The sequence below is a fragment of the Sander lucioperca genome, chromosome 18 (genome assembly GCF_008315115.2).
Source record: "Sander lucioperca isolate FBNREF2018 chromosome 18, SLUC_FBN_1.2, whole genome shotgun sequence".
Classification (NCBI taxonomy): Eukaryota; Metazoa; Chordata; class Actinopteri; order Perciformes; family Percidae; genus Sander; species Sander lucioperca.
In genome coordinates, this window is record NC_050190.1 from 26,361,100 (window position 1) to 26,383,331 (window position 22,232).

General features: G+C 39.4%; 1 protein-coding gene and 1 long non-coding RNA gene across 6 annotated transcripts in view; both read left to right on the forward strand.

The window, feature by feature from the left end:
- The window catches only part of slc4a11 (solute carrier family 4 member 11), a 140,498-nt gene that overhangs the window by 3,940 nt on the left and 114,326 nt on the right, over window positions 1–22,232 (forward strand). For 2 of the 5 annotated variants that reach the window (XM_031280318.2, XM_031280320.2), the window contains exon 1: window positions 19,077–19,309. The exons of the other annotated variants lie outside the window; for them this stretch is intronic. In XM_031280318.2, the coding sequence (XP_031136178.1) occupies window positions 19,273–19,309 (37 nt within the window). In that variant the 5' untranslated portion in view covers window positions 19,077–19,272. Of the gene's footprint in view, window positions 1–19,076; window positions 19,310–22,232 lie in introns of those variants that run through there. 5 annotated transcript variants of the gene reach the window in all.
- Window positions 14,385–15,508, forward strand: LOC116036724. The gene is made up of 2 exons (XR_004101698.1): window positions 14,385–14,529; window positions 15,347–15,508. It is a non-coding gene; the product is annotated as an uncharacterized LOC116036724 (long non-coding RNA).

Consider the following 22,232-nt stretch of genomic DNA (forward strand, 5'->3'; position numbering starts at 1 on the left):
TTTTAAATGTGAATAAACGACAGTTAACACTCACCGCCAGCAAATGCTCTTGCCGTTGTGATTGGTGGTATCTTGACAACTCGCTGTTACCTTGTTTTCTACAGACTGTGTTGATGTGACTTGTACATTACAGCCACTCAAACATGACAGAGTAACATGGCGGATATATATAAATATAAGTTAAGTTTAACTTAATCATTATTTTTTTTTTTTTTTAGTTATAGCACTTTTTTTTAAATAGCTTAATGAGCTTAAAATTGCACATTGCACAAAGCTGGTTATTTATTAATTATATATTATTATTTAAATGTAATATTTAGTGTAGTGTGTAGTACAGAGTCTGTTCTGTTCTGTGTTCTTCTCTCCAGAACTCACAATTGGGTATTAGTCAGTGCTAACCCAAGGTCTTGAATATTCAGTATTTTATAATTTGTCCTTATAGTAGTAAAGCAACAAATATTATGTAAGTATGATCAAATCTTTTTTTTTAGTGTTTCTATGTATCAGGAGCTCACCTTACCTTCTCTGCCTTGAATAACGCTGTAAGCTGTGTGTTCATGGACGTGTAGGAATTTGGTTCACAGTGTTAATTGTTTAAGTGGCATTCATTATTCCCTGGCTGGTGGGACTGCTGTAGAATTAAGTAGCTACTGGTGAAGACATTAATCAATCAGCTCAGACACAGTGACTCACTTAGCTTCCAGCTCCCTCAGTCGCTTTAAAAAACACTTGCCATGTAAGAGACATCATTGTGTCTGGGTTAAATTGGTATAGGCTTAATAAACAATGTGCAGACTAATACAAAAGTAATCCCTTTAAATAATCACTTATGACCAACTAGAAGTGTGTGGGGATGTCTGTTTCTGCAGAGAACCTTTCCTCTGTCTGTCTGTCTGAAAATACATATTTTTTCGATTCATTGTTCCAAAATTCTTTTTAATGGTTAACAGGGCTTTAATAAACACATTGGTATGTTGTGACGGGTCATTGCAGGAGCATGTTGTTCCACTACGTCAGAGGTATTCACGCTATAAAAAAAAAAAAGCAAGGAGGAAGATTGTTCATCTCACTGACATTACACTTTGGTTCTTTCTATGATTTGTTGCTTCAGGAGAGTGTGATGCAAGTTTGCACACACTTACCAAACTGCCCTGGTGCTGAAGTTAGCATGTGGATTCTAAAAATGCATTGCATATTGTAAGATTAATTGATTTTGCCTGTTGACCCAGGAAGCATTGATTTGGTTATTTGCAGGTAAAAAGCTTCCATCCATCTAGGTTTAAACTGGGCTATATCATAGTTTAATCAGGAGAAATGTTTTTAGAATTAAAAAGACATTTATTACATGGTGCACAATAATGTAAATTGTAAAGAGTTGTTTAGTTGCCTATCAATTAGAGCTTAGATCGGCCCAAAAAATCAAGCCCGAACCTGCCCGAGCACGTTGTGTCCGAGACCGGCCCGGCCCGACACATTAACTGTAATTATGAGCCCGAGCCCGATTTAAACCCGACAATTTTTTAATACGTGGGCCGTTATAACTGACGTTCTCAACTACAATTCAGGGTTGTTTGAACTACAGAAATCTGTTTAGAATAATACAACAAGGACGAAGCATGTAAACTGCGCTGTTTGTTTAGAATGGAACGGATCGCAAGTGGATCCGAATGAAGAAACGTAAAAAAAAAAAGAAACAGTGATGAACAACATATTGTTGTCACTGCCCACGACTTGTTTAAACTGCTTCCATACCTCCGACTTTCCTCCACACTTGCTCAAAGTTAATTCTCCTGTTTTTCTTTTTTCTTTACATCTTCAAGCTCCCGGTGTGATGCGTGCGAGAGGAGGAGACTCCGCGCATTACACCTGCTGCATTTTGTAACTGCAGCCTAACTTTCGCACACATTTGTTACTTTTATTTATATATATATATATATATATATATATATATATATATATCTATATATATATATATATATATATATATATATATATATATATATATATATATATATATATATATATATTATTTTATTTATTTATTTATAATATTTCTGATTATGGCATAGCTATCTCCCCACCCAAATAGGATAATAAGGTAATGGATAAAAAAAAAAAAAAATTGCTTGATCAAGGGTCCGGCCCAGGCGCGGTCCGGCCCGAGGATGTGGCGGAAAATAACTTCTGTCAAAACAGTGATAACTAGGAGATGGACTAGGTGGTAATGTTGACACGCTGACATGCTGAAGCATTGACGTCAGACTATTGTGGTGAGCTAGTTCGGTTTTACACGCTCTACCGAGTTTTTGTTTTGTTTCAGTTTGAAATTATCCCAAACTTTGGACACTTTCTGTCATTTTCTCTAGCCTGTCTCTACCTCTCATCTTGCTATTTTCTCTCTCTTCTTCCATTTTGCAATCCCTGCCGTCTTCGACACGTCACCTGTACATACCAACAACATCGTAATACAACATCACTGTAATAATCATCTGTACGGAAGCACAGTGGGCTGCATATATGTATAGTTAAATGGATTATACGAAGCCTTGACGCAAGAAGATTTGCGTTGACAATGGTGGGTAACAATAATGACGACTCCCATGATCCCACACAACTTCCCAAAGTCATCAAAAGTCTGTACATTTCACATTTTGATTGAAAGACCCCTAGCGGCATAAAATTACCTATTGTACGTTTAAATATGTCATTTTTAATTTATTCATAGATGGTCTCATGCGAGACTATCTCCACAGCGCTGTGGAGTAAGGTCTGGTTAGTACTAGGCCTGTCACGTTAACAAATTTCCTGGACGATAAATTGTCCCAGAAATGATTGCGATAAACGATAATATTGTCGTTCTGAGACCATTTTCATGTAATATAATGATAATGGCATAATAATGCAGGTACACCTTTTCAAAGCTCAATAAACTTTTATTTCTAAAGAATATTTAACACTGGAACTGGAAGACATTTTAAATATCCACAATATGTCTTTGATCTCCTTTAATATGTCGTCTTTCACGCTGTTGTACAGTTGTGGAATTGCCGTTTGTGACACGTATGTTCTCCCAGGCAATTCCTACTGGTTGTCAAAGGTTTGCAGCATTCCTCGAGTGTTTGTGCGATAGACTACAGACTGTACTACATTTAATAATTATTTATTAAACACTAAATATTAAATTTAAAAAATATATAATTAATAAATTATATCTATCTATATCTATCTATATCTGCCACATGGCGAGTAAATGTTTGTACCAAAATAGTTCTGTTTTTCTGTCTTTCTTCTGCTCCTCTGCAGGTCGGAGCTTCGCGGGGGCCAACACACACACACACACACACACACACACACACACACACACACACACACACACACACACACACACCCACACAAACACTGGCGCACACACATACGCCAGCCACCATGTCACTTCTGTTTACTGATAGCTAGCGTTTACCTCAGGCTAATTCATTAGCTAGTAAGTGGCGATTTTTGACAAGCAGGTAACCGAGTCTCAGTTCACCGTCCGGGAGCCTCTTTGACACACTGACAGCTGTAGGCTTGTACCGTTAATGCTCTGTGCGTTGTCGGACACATGCAGCCACTTTCCTGAAACCGCTTGCGAGACTGACAAGTCCACAGCAGCCCGTGGCGTGTATGTCCGAGCCTGTCTCCACCGCCTCCACCTGCAGGTTGTCAACTGTGTGGTTTGGAATGAAAGGGAAAAAAACAGGACGCCGAGTAACACGGCGGATATCGCTCATATACTTTTTTTTTGACGGCGCCCTAACTGCAAAGTGCTGCGGGAAACCCTGCTCCAACTCTCAACCCAACTAGCGTTCTCTATCTCTCTCTCTCTCCGCCAGGAGTCCCGCCTCCCTAGACAAAGACCATGCGACTGACAAGAGGGTTCACTCCTCGTTACGCTATGGAACCGAGAGTGGTCATCCAGTCTCTTTGGTAGAGAGAAAAAAGCATGCAAATGGAAATTATCGCGGCCGGAAAAATTATCGAGCTAATTTTTTTTATCGACTATCGCGACAGGTCTCCTGGCTACACTACAGATATATTCCGGGATAGGAGGAAAAAAAACGCTCTTGAGTTGGCATTTAGCAAATTAGCTAGATACATGGTTAAACAAAATGTGCTCTTACCAGTGTATCGCTGTTTGTACTTCGTCCACAGCAATCAAATCAATCGGCCCCAAAACGTCCCAGTTAGAGAGTAAATGCCGTAAACATATTCTTTGTAAATCTTTACAATCATTAACTTGAAAGAACCCAGCAGGCCTGCCTCACTGCACAATTGAAAAGTGTGTGTGTGTGTGTGTGTGTGTGTGTGTGTGTGTGTGTGTGTGTGTGTGTGTGTACGTGCGCGCGATAGCATGCATATTTTTGAATTTGTCTGTGTATATGTTTGTGTGTGTTTTCATGATAGATGAATTTTGTTATTCTCCTTGGCAAGCGACACTTGGCTAGCATCTGAAAACGGACAATGCAAGGCAGGAGCCGGTCAGGAGGAGAGGAAATCCCATCTAGTGTTTGTCCACTAACTGTGTCTTTGCTGTCTTCCTGCTTGGAGCACAATACAACAAGGTGCCCTTTGCAGTTTATTGCAGCGTTTTTAATGCGCTCTGTAGGTGCTCAGAATTTTAAAGTGGGCTGTAGAGTGACATTTTTATCAGAAGCAGTTGTCTACAAGCAATGGCAAAGGCTTCTTTCCAAAACGAGGCAGCTTAATCTATTTTCATAATAATGACATGCACTCTAGTAAAAATATTAATAGCACAAAGTAGGAGGAGCCTGTAGTATTGGCTGATAAAATAAAAAACACTTCTGCAGACTGGATGATGAAAGAGGGGTAGTGATTTCAAAATTAATTCTTAAACCACAAATCAGATAAAGTGAGTAGCACATGCAGTATTATTATCAGTAATATTTAATTTCCATGACTACTAATTTACAATAATTTTGGGATTCACGTCGAATATGACCCACCCTACCAGTTGCATCTGTTATCGAACTTCGTTTAAAATTAACATAGTCCTGTCTCAGTGCAGTATTTGACAAATATATTGGCATAACAATGGGCTTAGTGCCAATTTAAATTATGTTTAAACATGTAAACCAGTTTGTCTGGTCCTTTTTGTAGGAGTGACTGATTTACAGCGAGGGCAGAGGAGGCAGGATGATCCATGTTGCTGATTTGACTGTTTCACTCACTCACTTGAAAGTTAAAAGTGTCTGTGTCAGCACTGCTTCCCCATAAGGGCCTTTTGGAAATGTAAAGACAACAAACATTTCCTGTGGAGTGGTGTGTATGTGTGCGCGTGTGTCCGTGCGTGTGTTGGTATCACAATGAAGAGGGAAAACACGTAAGGGGAAACTGGAGGTCAAACGGCACAGCCGCTATCTTCAATTCAATGCCGCTACTACTCTGCACGTTTCTTTATCTGACCAATCCAAGCTCAGACAAGTCTTGAGATAATCAGTTTATGTTGATTTAAGCTGTGCACTACTACTTTCTCACTGTATGTTTGAGGATATATAAATAGATGTAGACCTAAATCTTCTACTCATGTTCACAATATTTTGCTTTAAAAATTGATATCATTAAGAAAAACAAGAATAGAAATGATACATTTTGACAAACCCACAGTAGTGTCCCTGTTTTGAGCCTCTGTAGCTTCCAGCAGAGGGCAGTGTGAGTCTCTGTCTCATTGAACAACACAATATATAGTAGCTTGTGATTATGTTAAATATCTTTTGCTGAGAAATCCTTAGTCATCCTTTAGTCTTTATCTCGAGTGAGTGAATGGTTGTATGCATCCTCATACCATAAATATTTTATGTAAAGCAGTGCCTGCACAAGACCAATCATTATTGATCACATCTGTAGGCTGTCAGTCAGTGGCCTCCAATATGCAAATTCTACTTATGCAATTAGTATTCCTACATTTGCATCACAGAGACATTTGTCTTTTTTTTATTGGTCATTTATTACAGGTTTCTCCCCTGCTGACTTTGTTTCCCCTTGGGGATTAATACAGTCCATTTTATTATGAAGAATATTCATGGGGGTAGTAGGAGCCATGAGGTTTGAGAAGTGTGTTTGTGACTAGAGGGTTGCTGGTTCAAATCTGATAGCCTGTGGACAGAGCTTGGCAGGAAAAGTGAATATAAACCAGCCACGTGCCCTTGAGAAAGCAAGACTGTTGCATGTGAATTAGGGCTAGGTACTGAACATTGATACTTTTAGGCACCGGCCGAATTTCCTCCATAGTATTGAGTATTGAAAAATGGCTCATAATTCAATACCAAATTTCATAACTAAGGAATAAATCTCATCAGCGTCAGTGAGCCATGCAGCATGCTTCTACCAAGATCTAGTAATGCTTGTGCTTTCTAACATTACACGTCGTAGAGGCATGCAGGACTACGTTACCCACAGAGACGGCGCTCACGTGTGTGTGGTTGTATGTTGAGAGGCTTGACTACAGTGTGTGTCACATAGGTGTAAAAGAGCTAAAAATAAATACCGTAATGTGTAATTCATTCATTTTTGTTAAAATGGATTTTATAAAATTTGTAACAAAAGGTATCGTTCAGGAACCAGTGTCAAATTCACGGTATTGGAAACATAATTAACGATACCCAGCCCTCATGTGAATGAATGTGTGCTCTGAGCAAGAAGGGGCTGAAATAATTGCGTGTGTGCTCAGTCAGCCTTCCCCCTTTAGATGAGGGTTAAACTTCCCCACTAGGCTTGCTGCACTGGAATTTTGATTTCATATCTCAGGCAGTCATTTCATTCAGGTTTTCAGGAGTTTTTTTTTTTTTTTTAAGTGAGCAAGTGGGATTTACTGTGTAGCACTTTGCTAGGGCACATTGTTGTTGAGGATTGATTCTGTCAAACTCTAGGCCGCTCTAGCATCCATTATTTTGTTGCCGGCCCAACAAACAAGTTAACAAAAAGGAACAACAGTGTGTCATTTGTGACGAGATGCGCCCACACTGGTGCTGGTTAACTTATTGTGCTGGGGCTGTTAGAATGAGTGGTAGCCTACAGAAGGGTTTCAGGGCAAGGAGGACTTTTTGTGAGTACTGACAAAGAATTTCTAATAAGGGAAGACGTTCCACTCTCTCGATACTTCCGGCTTCTGAACTGGTTGCAGTTCCACTCTGGTTCCATATAGGGGGCGCTCACAGGCGAGTGCAGAATGAATGGTGGTCAATGGAGCTATACCCCTCAAAATCCACTTTTCTCAGGATATCATTTTTTGTCTAGTAATTTGAATGTTGCGTTCGAAAGGGGAGGCTCAGAAAATACACACTGCTGGGTGTTTTTTTTTGTTCTAAAAAGCCTTTTAAAATGTCAACAAAGTCATACACATTGTACGGCCAGAGATACTGCTTTACGGCAAGCTCTGAGTCACTTCCTGTTTCTCTCTCGAGGCATCGACAACACAGCTTTTAGCCTCTCCCTGTCTATAAAAGCGCTAGAAAGAGGTTTTGTTTGCTAATGTTTTAAAGACCACGCCGAAATATTCACTCTGACATTCTGGTTCCGCTTCGGATGCCATCAAGCGGGATCTCCGGTCGTAATCCGTCCTTCACTTTCATTAGTAGAATGCTAGCGTTTTATGGGCAACAACAACTCTGGTGGAACTGCAACCAAATTCGGTACAATGGGGCTAAATAGGGAGTGAACATGCTCTCTGTAGACCGGCTCTGGTACTGACTTAATTGTGGCATTATTTTGTTTAAGCCAATTTTTGTTTTGGTACAGGACTTAGAATTACTGATTTCTAAGAGCATTTGAGAGGCAAAAGAAATACCCCAAAATGTTTGCAAAGAAAGGTCTTGGAAAAAAATATAGTTTTGGTAACTCTTAAGAAATAAAATCAATCTGTACAATAGATTTATGTATTAATCCATTTAATAAGTATTGCTAAATAAATAGCGAAACCCTTAATAGTAAAGTTTGGTTAAATCTGTTGGTAGGGTTGATTTGTGTTTATTTGCAGCTATAAAAACAGGGTGACAGAACGTTGCCAATAATGATTCTGTTTTTGAGAAATTGTTTGTAGAAAGCACATTTCTTGTTGTCCGGAGTGTTTGTTGCACTGCTGCACTGAAGCAGCCAACTTCAGGACAATGGAAGGTCAAAGAACACGACTGCACCAAACTCATCTTCAGCCCACAATGTGACAGAGAAAGTTAATCACAATATTGAATTTTTTTAAATTCACAGTTTGAAATTTCCTTAAAGGGTTGAAGCATCCTCTGAGGTCTTTCTCAATAAGGTTTCAAATATAATGAAATAGCCACTGAAAGAAAATTATGTGATTCTACTTACTTTTTTATGGACAAGCAAACGTTGTATAGGTTGACAAAACAAAAGAACAAGAGCACTTTGTATCTTTTGTGCTTTAGTTTTAATAGGGGCTGCTCGATTATGGAAAAATCATAATCACGATTATTTTCGTCAATATTGAAATCATTATTTAACACAATTACTCATTGACCTTTGGCAAGATGTTGCAATTGTTGAATTTGAAAAAACAGTGAAACAAATCAACATTGACAACACCTTGAACTGTGAATCTTCCCTTAATACTTTTCCCATTTCAACTTTTTCTTCCATTCAGAACACAAGATAAAATAAGAGTTTACTTGCAAAACTTAATGGGCAAAATAATCGTTTTTCTCGATTATTTTGTTTTGGTGATCATGGAGCCGAAATCGCAATTGCGTTTTTAAAATGTGATTAATTGCACAGCCCTACTAGTTAGCATTTCACTTGGCAGCAGGTAGCAGGAGTCCAACACCGGAAGTCCCGGTCCGTGACGTGTAGCCGTCTGTAGCTAAAGACAGAGCGTAGCTTACCTGTCGCCTGCAGCTGCACTTTTCCAGACACCACGACCATTGCCAGAGTTGAAGGTGACGGAGAAACAACCCAACTGTTAAATCCTCATTCTTCACTATAGTCATTGTGTGGCAACATTGTGCCTTCCCCCTGAGTTATGTAACGGTTCGGGATGAGCGAGTACAGCATTATCTGTATCTGTATCTATTAACCATATGAATTATCTGTATCTGTATCTGTACTCGGACTGGGCGGGGCCTAACCCGGAAGTGGGCGGGATTTAACCCGGAAGTGGGTCAGGTTGTCTTGAAATGGGTGGGGCTTTAACCGGTATGTTATTTTAAGCATGCAATTGATATGGGTTGATCAGAAATTGTTATATTTATTGCTGATTAGAAAACTATTTACATGACAGCATCAGCATTGAGCTTCAGATCAATGGTTTTGATCACAATAACAAAAACTATATACAGAACAAGTTTTGCAACACTGCATACAACACATGCGGTTGCAATTATGAAGTAAAATGTAATGAACAAGTTTTCATACTCAACATAACATTCTTTTTTTAACTTTTAATTTTTTTATGATCAGTGTGATTTTTTTTTTTGTTGATTTTTTTTATTTCCACACTCTGTGTGTGTGTGTGTGTGTGTGTGTGTGTGTGTGTGTCAGAGAGAGAGATAGCTGACGGTTTAAAAAAGAAAAAAAATCTCCGACCGGCAGAGACGCAACGTGAGTCGCATTCTACCAAGCACCACATCTGAACAAACCCCACGTTTACCAGAACTCTACTGGTTAATAAGTAAGTACTACAAACCGAAGTGAAAAAACAAACCTGAAGCTGAAGAAACGTTAACGGAAAAGACCCGCGAACCTGAGTGACTGAGGGAGAGACAGAGAGAGTTGTTCTGTGTGAGTGAGCAGAGCGGGACACAGCAACACAATAAATCTGTATGTGTGTAGGGGAGGGGCGCTGGGACGACTAGCCTATCACAGAACGCAGACACAGTCAACTACCCAATGAGGATTTTTATTCAATCCGAGCACAGATATTGACTCGTATAATACTCATACTTGGCAAAAGTGCTTTATCCGTACCGGATACTCGTTTCAGCCGAGTATCCGGCTCAACTCTAGTAACGGTAAAGCGCGTAGGCACCGGCGCCACTTCCTGGTGCATTCAGGTACACCTTGTGAAGTTGTGATGCATTCCGTTGCAAATAGTGCATGTTTTCAAAGTAATTGTTAGAACTGTAATGGTATTATTAAGTACTCATATCGGTACTCGGTACCTGCAAATACCCCAATGTAAGTACTTGTTGTGGGTCTGAAAGAAAGTGGTATCAGTGCATCCCTAGTTTTGACAGCAGTGTATGGGCATGAGAGATGGGAGCATAACCAGTCTTATGTAGCTCAAAGTGATGAAACACAGGCGTTCCGCTTTCGCTTTCCTCTTACGAAAAAAACAACACGTGGAATCAAGTGGGCCTTGAATATTATTCCCAGCTTGCATGTCAGTGAAGCATTTTAGCTCGTATTTTTTATTTAAATTCATATTAGCTATTTAACAGCTCTCAGTGTGATAAAAGCACCCACCTGGCCTCACATATGTTGAATATATGTTGAATTGTGTGTGTCGTTATATCCCTGCACTGATGTGTGTGTTCCCGTGCGTCATCTTAGTTACATTACGCCGTTTTTTGCCTGACAGAACATAATCAAGTTGTTTTTCTCCAAATTAAATCTGTAGCTAGTTTGTGACCTGAAATACATCCTCATCCCCCTGGCAACACACACACACACACACACACACACACACACACACACACACACACACACACACACACACACACACCCTTACAATGGGAATTGCGGGAGGGTAAATTCTGATAGCTCCTGCGGTGATGTGTGGGGGCAGCAGAGTAACCAGAACCAGCTGCTCCCCTCATCCTCTTTTACTTCCTTCTTCTTTTCCTCCTCCTCCTCCTCCTCCTCCTCCTCCTCTTCATCAATATATTTTTCCTCCTCTTCCTGTTTCCCTTCATCTCTCTTTTCTCCCTTATTCCGGAGTGTTATTATAATTATCACTGTGCCTCTCTCTCCTGCTGTGCCATAGTACAGCATAAACAACATCGACAACAAAGACGATGCTGAAGAAAAAAAATAGGCACACACACACACACACACACACACACACACTCACACAAACTATCAGGTGCACAAGCTTATAGACACACACAGAAAGACAAGATAGATGCCTACCCATGCAGACATGGAGGTGTAGTTAAAACACATGCACAGCACACACAGTCGTTGCCCAGACACACTCAGCTGCTAATGACGGTTGTTCCCAGTCAAAAGGAGGGAGCAGGATTCCCTCTCTGATTGATGACTCATTGAGGAAATAGCTGTTTGTGCATCATTACTTGCTATGCTGTGTTACCATTATTACTAGCACTACTGCAGACACAGCTACCTTAGGAGCCCCATGGCTTTTCAAAATCGGGGCAGCAGGATCTAAAATCACCAAGTGAAAAGTCTTAACACCGGTGCAGAGGCATGTTGGCATCCTAATGAGTTGTACACCACATCCTGACATCTGGCACAAGGACAAAAGGACACCACATACACTGCAGCAGCACAGTACTGTACAATACTGGACTACGAATCGGTTAAATCACATAATTTCTGCAGCCCTATACTAATCATGGCTGCATTAGAATAGCAACAGGATCATACTTGCAAAAAATATGTGTTGCTGCACCTTTTAATATTTATCTCTAGTTGTTACTGTTGTTGTTAAACTGATCCTGTTACCGATCAGTTACTGTTTCTGTTTTTTTCGTTGACCTTGTAAAGTGCCTTTTTGAGTACCTTTTTAAAGCGCCATATAAAATAAATGCAATATTATTAGAATAGCAACAGGATCATATTTGCAAAAGGACCGTACGCTCACAAAATGTTTACTTACAGACTGTGGAGAAAAATTACAGAGCACAGAAGGACTTGTTGAAAAAACAACAAATGTATATGCACAAAGAACGGTAAACAACATTTTAACATATGTTTAAGATATGCCAAAGGTAACAGTTGTTTAACAGGAAGATACATGTCCACACATATTATTCAAAAAGTAAAATAAAACTGCATTAAACCCAAACAGCTGATTTTAACTAGATTGTCTCTGGCCTAAAACTACCACAGTTTATCTTGCTGCCATTGCTGCAATATGCACCCACATGTTAGCAGCCAAACTAGTATTGCTGAAACAATGTCTAATGTAGCAGCAACTGTATATAAAGAGTATCCCAGCTACTAGCCTGCTGCTAACTCTTTTCCTAACAAAAGGGAACAGCCACACCAACCTCTTACTTCAGTTCTTACTGACATTAAATCGAGAGCACAAATTACTCATCTGTGTGCAAAAAGTAACTGATTTGAGAACATAAATCACACTCAAGTTAAAATAACTTCAACAAAAGTCCTGCTCCTGCTTGGCTCTTTGGAAAATAGTGCAAGATGACAAAAAAAACAGATAATGTATCTGCAACCATTTTGATGATTGATGAATTACGTAAGTCATTTTCCAAGCAAAAATACCAAACATTTGATGGTTTGTGACTCTCGGATTCCAGGATTTGCTGCTTTTTCTTGTCTTACCTTATTGTAAGTTGAATATCATCGAGTTTTGGATTGCTGGATAATGAAAATAGTTGTTAGTTGCAGGTGTGCTTAATATAGATGTTTTTCTGATTTACTTAAATAGGCAAATAAATAAAAATAACAATGCCAAAGGAATACAGAAATATACTGTACAGCATGGATGATGCAGTCCTCTACCCTTGAGACTGTTCAACATTAAATGTTTCTGTATAAAACACACACACTATGTTGACATACATCTTTATTTGCCTTCTGGGACTGTGTTAAGCCCCAGCTCTGCTGTTTAGAAAAGGTGTACACCGTAGGCATGTGGTTGACCTTAATAGTTGTTGATTGTTGACTTTGAGCTCACCAAGATGTCATAAAGTAATAATTTCATATCTATTGATTCCCATAGGGTTGCTCTGAATATCCCAAATGTCAGTAAAAATATTATTTGTACCTTTTCAACATGCGTCCTGTGCTTTTGTTTATATTTTAGGTCTAAGTCAGCTCCTTCTTTGTAAGTTTCTTTGAGACCTGCTTTAGTGATGAAGGACTACAGAAATTACTTAACTGAGTCTCCTAAATGCAGGTTGAACCTTTCATGTGCAGCCACCTACCTCTGCAGTGCAATTCTAGCTCTATCAACAGAGACAAAAGAATGAAAAGCCTTAGTTTTGCTGCATTGTATGGCTTCCTCTTCCTCTGAAGCTTGGCAGACTGCTGCTAGTTTAGAAATGTAGTGAACTATTTAGAAATGGCTTTTTTATCATACATACAACTCACACTTTGGACTATCACCTTAACACAAACAAGGCAGACATCAGTACAAATCCCAGCTGAACTACATAACAGCATTCCTCAACCTTATAAATTACATCAACTATTTACCAAGAGCACCTGCCAGCATCTGATACCATTAAAGCCAGAATTAAGAAAAGCACTCCTATTGTAAGTTATGTTTTACTATATTTTAAGTTTGTATCACACGCAATGTTGAAATGGTCATTATGACTTCTCATCATTATGGAGTGGAATCATTGACACTGTGAAAATGGTAAAACGAAGATGATGCTTGCATGAGAAAAAGTTTTTAATAATGTACTAACATTCAATTCTACGCTATTCAAATAAATCAATAATTTTAATAAAGTTTACGAAGTAGTGTCCTAAAGTTCAGGGGGACAGCCTACGACCGAATGGTTGCTGGTTTAATACCTGGATGGGCAGGATAATGTTGGCCAGGGAAGTAAGATAGCAGCTCTTGCTCCTTCTTATTTACTACTGTTAAGGTGCCTTGATATTGTTTCAGTGGATCTAATTATGGGCTGTAACTAAGAATTTCTTATCAATTAATCCATCAATTATATTTATAATTAATCATTGACTTTACAACATGTTGAAATAATGGCTAGCAAAGCCCAAGGATATCCTTAAATTACTTGTTTTTCCTTATTAACAGTCCAAAAACCAAAGATGTATTTACAATGATGGACAACACGAAACCTCTTACTGTTCTTTCCTTTAGTGCTAAAAAAAATAGTAAAAGCATTCACACAACAAACACCAACAAACAAAGCCCAAGTAATAAAGACGTGCTTCTACCAAAGCATTTACTAGTCAAATGAAAGTTGGGACAAATTCAAATCTTCAGGGTTGGCCCTTGATCCACAGGGACTTAAAGTAGGTAGACAGTAAGGGTTCGGTGTCAGGGACAGCTGAACATATGGCTGTGGCAAGTGATGCCTCTTATGCCCTCCTGTTCTTTTTGTCCTGTTTTTGGTAGGTAGGTGCTTTGTGTTTTACCAGCTGTGTTGTACTGGGGTCTGGTTTCTGGCTATGACGGCAGCTATAATTAGAGTAAAAACAATTGTTAAATTTATCTGTTTATATAACGCTCCCTTTTTCCCTTCTCATGATGTTTTGACAGCGTGTGCCAACACACTCTCGCTCCCTCTTACTCGTCAGTCTCCCCCGCTGTTCAAGAAAATGTTGCTGTGAGATGAAAAGGTGCAGAATATTTCAAAGAAATACTTGTATACGTTTGTTGATTAAGGTTTACTGATATATATCAGCGTGGCCGATATTTGTGGCCAACTTTAGCTACCGTGATCACATATTGGTGTTTTTGTTGACAGATAAATAACAAGAAATTGCAATACAGCAATGTCACACATACGTAAAAGTTAATTCAGAAACGTTCACCCCTAGTCTGTCCAGGTAGTTTATTTTTCAACCACAATGTAACAAAGTACATTATCAAATTAAAATGTTGAAGGGGTCTCTCATAGTGATCAACAAAAGAGAGAAACAGACTTAACCCTTGTGTTGTCTTCTGTTTTTAAAGTTTTTTTTATATCGGAAATATGGGTTTCTTACAACCAAGTTGCCCCAAAGTAACTTGCATGCATGCACATCGTATGGAACCCATACAACATTCTTCACATGTAAAATGAATGACTACTTCTATAGAATTTTGGTTGTTTTACTCAGTTTTATAGCATTTGAAAAACATGTTTTAAATGGTTTTAAAAAGGTATCCTGACTAAACTTTGACATAGACCAGTCTGTGATTCACTCAACATCCTCTGATCTTAACTATTAGTCACAATAATTCATAATTTCTGCCCTTTTTTTTATCTAAAAAAATTTAATTTCATTTAAATTAGGTATATTGACCATGAATAAAAAAAATTAACAAAAATGTAGAAAAAAAGTGTCAAAAACGTTTAAAGAATTGTCAAAAGCGCCAAAAAGTTCATTTTTAATTTATAGTCCATGTGAAGACAACACCAGGGTTAACATGCTTGCTGTCTAGGAGTTTCAGGTGAACTCAAGGAGGACATTACCGTATGCTAGCTGTGTGGTGATGCCAGGCCATGGAGCGTTTGGCTGTGGGTCCAGAAGACTGACGTTCTCTCCAGATTACATGCAAATCGGATGAGATTTGACTTATCTGGCTTCAGTAAATAACAAAGATAGAAACAAGTGTCAGTTCAACCTGTTCAACCTGTTTCTTCGTGTTATCACCTCCCTGGCTTCACCAAGACATGGGTTGTAATGTAGCCATGTCGTTTGGTGTTAAACTAGAGTGCACCCATCATGACACCTGGGTTGCAGGTTCGTGGTGGATGAGAACACTTGAAGTATCCTCTGGGGAGAATGCGCCCTGCTTCACTGAGTGATGCATTTGCCTCGCAGTCCGTAACAGTTTTTATGCAAAGCAGACCCACTGGCCACACACAGTGGTGTTAATATATGCTGGTTCATGCAAATGAGTGACCTTTCACAGAGCATTCACATCAGGGTGGGAAATTAACTTTTGATCCAGTAGCTTCTGTGTCTAGTAGATTTATAAAACTGCTCATTATTTCATCAAAATCAAAAGAACAGACTCCAGTCTAACACTATAAAAGGCAGTCTTTTTTAGTAAATCCACCTTTAGACATCTAACAGTGTAAATAATTGGAACGTTTCAAGCTTTTTCCTCAAGCCATGTTATTATTTAATCTGTAACAAAATATATGCATTATTCAATCAGCTGGGCAACTTTTGCAACACAAGTGTATATGGTGTTTAATTTCGGTAGTATTGGATTTTAGTAATTTAAAAGAAATCTGTCAATTAAAAATGTCTGTTCTTGCTCCCTCGCTGTCTGTTATTAAAGGAACACGCCGACTTATTGGGACTTTAGCTTATTCACCGTATCCCCCAGAGTTAGATAAGTCCATACATACCCTTCTCATCTCCGTGCGTGTCGTAACTGTCTGACACACCCACCGCTAGCCTAGCTTAGCACAGATGCTGGAGGATCCTGCTTCTCTCTGCTCCTCACATCTAGCCTACTGCTCCCAATAAGTGACAAAATAACGCCAACATTTTCCTATTTACATGTTGTGATTTGTATAGTCACAGTGTGTACAAATAACAAGGTCACATGAGACACAGCCATCTTCTAACTGTATACATACTGGGAACTATATTCTCAGAAGGAGAGGAACTGCTACTTCTGCTACTTGGGCGGAGTGATTTGCTTGCAGCACCTGAGAAGCCCCGTGGTGAGGAGCAGAGAGTAGCAGGATCCTCCAGGATCTGTGCTAAGCTAGGCTAGTGGTGGGGGCGTCAGACAGAGTTACGACACGCACGGAGATGAAAAGGGTATGTATGGACTTATCTAACTCTGGGGGATACGGTGAATAAGACAAAGTCCCAATAAGTCGGCGTGTTTCTTTACCAAATGCCCCCTCCCTCCAAATTAAAGTTTATGCATAATAATTCTGTGTAGCTTACCAGCTTTATAATGTGGCATTACTGTACATGCTGTGTTCTTGAAACAAAACCCAAAACCATTATTATTAGGGCTGTCAATCGATTAAATTTTTTTTTCTAATTAATTACATACTCTGTAATTAATTAATCGAAATTAATCGCATACATAATTAACGGTGCCTGAACCGATACTTTTTAAGAAAGTAAAAAAAGAAAACAAAGGGTACTAAACAACAGTTGGTGACATTAAAGAACGGCTTGTTTATTGCTAAGGCCATATGGTCAAAATTAAATGATTTAATAATAATGTATAACAATAACTTATTTCACTAGCAAATTGCTGTTGAACGACAAAAACAACCACCAGGTGGGAAAAGGACATTTACAATAACTTCAAATGCACCACGAGGCTGTAGTTTACCAGTTTCATTGAACGCACCGTCTGTTGTTTTTCCGACGGCTAAAACACAGTCAAACTTTACACCGTTTAGCGTTAGCTGTCAGCATTTTAACCGTTTTTAATCCAGTTACTAGCTAGCGGTAGGCTAACGTTAGCTGCTGTTGAGTATAGTGTTAACTAGCATCATGTTCAGCGGTGTTTGTGTTGCCTGTATCGTCTGTTTCAGAGCACCAGAGAGAAGAGCAGACATATCAGTGGCACCAGATTTCGGTAGCCAGTGTTGGCAGGAAGAAGATTTTTACAAGTAAATGTTCCAATCAATGATCCAGGAAGAACATTCTCGTCTCCCTCCTTCATTTTACAGTCGAATGGTGGCTAGAACGGCTGGAATGGATTAATCTGCGTTATTTTTTTTTAACACGTTATTTTTTCTCAGATTAATTAATCGAAATTAACGCGTTATTTTGACAGCCCTAATTATTATATTAACAAAAAGCCTACAGCAGCAATTGCCTCGTAAAAAATGAAAGAGGCAGTTCCAATCTCCTACAGTAACAGGTGGTTTTTATTTAAGAACATGATGCGTATCTAAAACCTTTAAAATATTGCAAATGAGGATTGATAGAAGAAGCAGCAGCAACAGTCAACTGCTAAGATTGGAGGGGGAAAAGCTAACTATTTGTTAGTTTCAGTGGCTGTTAATGTAGACATAGTATTTATAATGAAAATACAATTAGTATTCATTACAGCAGCAGTAAATACTGGCACAAATGGTAGCAGTTATTCTTTGGAGAATAAGTGTGAGTTCAATTAAAAGGAAATTAAGAGGAAGTGGATTACCTCCACAACAATTCAAGTCAATCTGGGGAGCCCAGGATAACCTGTTTTCCAGGAGTATGACCTTTCATGTCAAAACTAATGGCTTACATTAGTTAAATTGCATGTATGTTGCCTGATAGGGGCCATCGGAAGGGAAAATGCATACCTGATGCATATCTGATAGTACAAAATGTCTTTTGTGAGAGGGGTTGGCTTTTTTCTGTGCATTTGAATTTAAGACTATGTTCTTAAGTGTAAGCCTTAATTAATTGATCGGATTTGTGTATTTACAGTGACTTCAATTAAACCAGGATTTAAAATCCAAAATTGCGTGCTCTCAGCAGTAGCTTGTTGTTGGGACAGCGTTTTTCTTTTTGGACAGAGTTGCTGTTACCTGTCACCATGCAAGACTGCATTTGGCAACTTAATGCGGAGGTGTCAACACAAATCTTTTCACATCATGGCCAAGCATAAGTCAGTTTTTGTCGGGGCTGCAGCTACTTAAGATAAGTTGTATGGGATTTTATTTTATGGTTGACAGTATAGATGCAGACAAAAGAGAGAAAGGGGGTATGACATGAAACAAAGGTTGATGTTGCAGCCATATGTTCTAACAATGGGTCCTCCTTAAAGTGCCACTATTTTAAGTAATTATTTAAATATTTATATATCTTTCACGTGATTACAACACGTTACGCTCTGGCTTTAGCACCGTTGCATTCTTGGTTTGACATTGTCTCCTAACACAAGCCAGTATGCGTGTACAAGTACAGAAGTATCTGCATGAGGTTATACAGAGAGATGAGCTCAACTCAATGGTGAAACTAATGTAGTCAGTCTGAGCTATAGGACAGAGCAATGTTGAACAGGTGAGATGGTGTGGCTGACAATGACAAGATGACATGATGCATGCTGGGGGTTTGCTGTGTGAAGAGAAGTGTGTTGGGGGGGGGTGTGTCTTGACGTGAGGTTTGCCTAGCTGCATGCTGGCCTGCCATAGGCTGCTGACTGGTGAGCGGGGAAGTGAAGGGGTTGGGCGAAAGTAGAAGGCACTAGGACCCAGCGGTGAGCGTGTGAGTAGGCAGGCAGAGTGGGGCTGAGTCACTGCATGTGTCTGAGAGGCAGTCAGAAACAGAGCAGAGCTAAGGGAGCAGAGGTGATCTCACACTCATCAGCACAGGATAACACAACCATGATGGGTTGACTTGGGGGGGGGGTTGGCTGTTGGAGAGAGGAAGTGTGCATTCCCCACCACTTGCTCAGCCATGGAGACCAACAAAGTTCTACATTTTGTGCCTTCGGGTAAGTGGATCAAAGCTCTCAGGGCTTCTCCTCAGCTGTGCACGACACAGCGTTCGCTGGGAGAACCTTGGGTTTCCCTACCTAGTGAAACCTGAGAACCCCCTGTGCAAAACAAAGTGCAGCCCACCTCCACTTTCACTCTGAGGGACGGCAGATGTTTGGGTGTGCATGTGTTCTACTGTACCGACTTTCTTGGTGTTTTCTCTTTTTGTGTACTTAGGAATGTTTGTTACAGAAATACTGTTTTTTATTTTATTATCGGTGGAGGTTGGGTTGAAGAAGCCCCGTTGTGCTTACAGAAATACAGTTGTTTTTTTTGCATTGTTTTGTATGAGTACGCGCTTGCCGTTTTTTTCTTTTTCTTTCTTCTTCTTCTTGTTTATGTCTGGTATGCGACACAACAGGTTCCTGCGTCGTATTTTTTCAGTTCAGGAACTGAACCTTTAGAAATGACTGTATTGCAAACCCACCAAGAGAAAGGCAGTATACCTGCCGAGCAGAGACAGCTGGAATGCGGAGCTCATAATGCACTTTTCTTATGTGCTGCGCTGACGGGGCTTGTGCAAGTGTGCTCACTAGACAGAGAGGGATGGACACAGCACAAGAAGCAGTGTGTGTGAATGTGCACATATATATCTGTGTATTGTATGAGTGCATATATTTATGTGCATGAGAAATTGAGAGGGAAAATGTGTACTTCCATATATTTGTGTGTGTGTGTGTGTGTGTTTAGTGTTGGTGACAGCCACAGGAGAGCAGTGTGTTCTCCCCTCACTGAAAGTCCTTGGAGAGACCAGAGCCCATTTGAAGGTGTGATGCGGTTGCTTCCCCACTTTCATTTTGTCTAGGAAGGAAGTGTGTGTGTGAGAGAGGGGGACATTATATGGGATAATGCGAGTGCAGGAATATTATCTGAGCGAGCGTGCGTGTGTGAGCGTCATGCACTGTGCACACTAACTATATATCAGAGTGCGTGTCGGGCGTGATGGACACTGCTGTGGCTCGTCCTCTGAGGAGTAATTTGCATTCATTTGCTTAGTGCTGATTAAAGGCGGAGAGGGCAGGTTTGATCCTTGCAGCAGAACAGGAAGGTATTCAAAAGGTTTGTTACCAATTACAAGGAGAGGTTGAGGTTTGAAAAGAGTTGAAATGTCTGATCGTATCCTATGTCTTACCCACCTAATTACAATCGTTGTTAATGTCTGTAATGTCACCTTGGCTTTAAGTAGGCATTTTAACAATTTACTGCCCAGTAGAACCAAAATATATCTGCAGGAATTTGATGGAGTTATTGATCACCACCAGTGACTCAACAATTACTTTGCCAGATTAGATTTCTCACTTGCCAAACTCACTGTACTACCATCTGGATTTTCAAATAAAAGCAGAGCGAGCTGTTGTGCGCGGCACCTTTCGGCATGCGTAACAGGAATTATCCATCAGAATGTTCACCCATACCGATTACACCAAATGTTGGTGTGCCATCTATGAACATTGGCAAGCCCTTATTGCAGCATATTGCAAGTAAATCTCCACATGGTGTCATTATCGGTGGCAACCTGCTGACAGGTAAAGGAGCAGCTGTCGCTGTGGGAGGAGGTCAGGAGATATGGGATTCACTTTATGGAGCTGTAAATTACCACAGAGCTTCACCATGGGATTACACTTTGTAGTCGTACTGCAGTGAGCCTCTGATTTTTATACTGACGACGTGTAGCTTGATTTACCTTTCTGATTTTGTTTGCTTGCTCTCACAATGGAGCAAATGCAGCTTGTAACAATGCAGTGTGGAACGGTGTTTACAGAATGTTTCAACTGCGACATTTATGTCGCTGAGGATAAATTGTTTCCTATAAAGCTTTCCCTTGGACTGTTATTCTTGATTCATTACTTAATCAGGGGGAAAAACTGGGGGGTGTGGTGGAATTCAAAATAGGAATGGGCGATAATTTGCAATATAGTTTTATAGTGTTAGTGGAATCTTTTTTTTTAATCATATCGTTGTACAGAATTCTGTTATCCATAGGGATTTTTCAAAGTAAATCGAGTTAAAAACAAAATCAAAAAAAGAGTTCTTGTGTAACTGGTTTGGTCTAATGTAAGCCTAATGCATAACAGTGGCATTGCAAATTTGCGCATTCTTTCCATATCATTTTATTTTTATATATATATATATATATATATATATATATATATATATATATATATATATATATATATATATATATATATATATATATATATATATATATATATATAAATATGGCATGAATTATTTTAGGGCTGTAACGGCTGTAACGATTATTTTCATTATTGATTAATCAGCCGATGATTTTCCTCAATTAATTGATTAACTGTTTAGTCAATAAAATGTCAGGTAGTTGTGAACATTTCCCATCACTATGTCCCTAAAGCTCAAGGTGACTTCTTCAAATTTCTAGTTTTGTCTTAACGAAACGCCCTAACCCCAAACACATTCAGTTTACTATCACTTAAGAAAAATATTGACATTTGAGAAGCTGGGATGTTTGGCATTTTTGCTTAAAATATGACTTAAACAATTAACCATTTATCCAACTGGATGCCTATCAATATTCTGTCCATCTACTAGTTCAAATTGCTTTGCAGTGAGTGCTTTCAAGAGTCAGTTCTTGCTGCAAAGTGTTTACTGAAAGTAGAAAGCTCCAGCTCTGCAAAAAACATTATAGTCACTGGAAATTTAGCCACTCAAGCCAAATCCACATTTCTGCTGTCTTTTTCAAACACTGATTAAATATCATAATCACGATCTAAAACTGAAATCTCCCGGAGTGGTGCCTGTAGGGTGTCAGTCTTCAGGTGTGACAGGCAGCCTGGTAATCAGTGTTGCAGCCTTGACCTGCAGAGCCACAGAATATCAGCATGGAGGACACATACTGGCTGC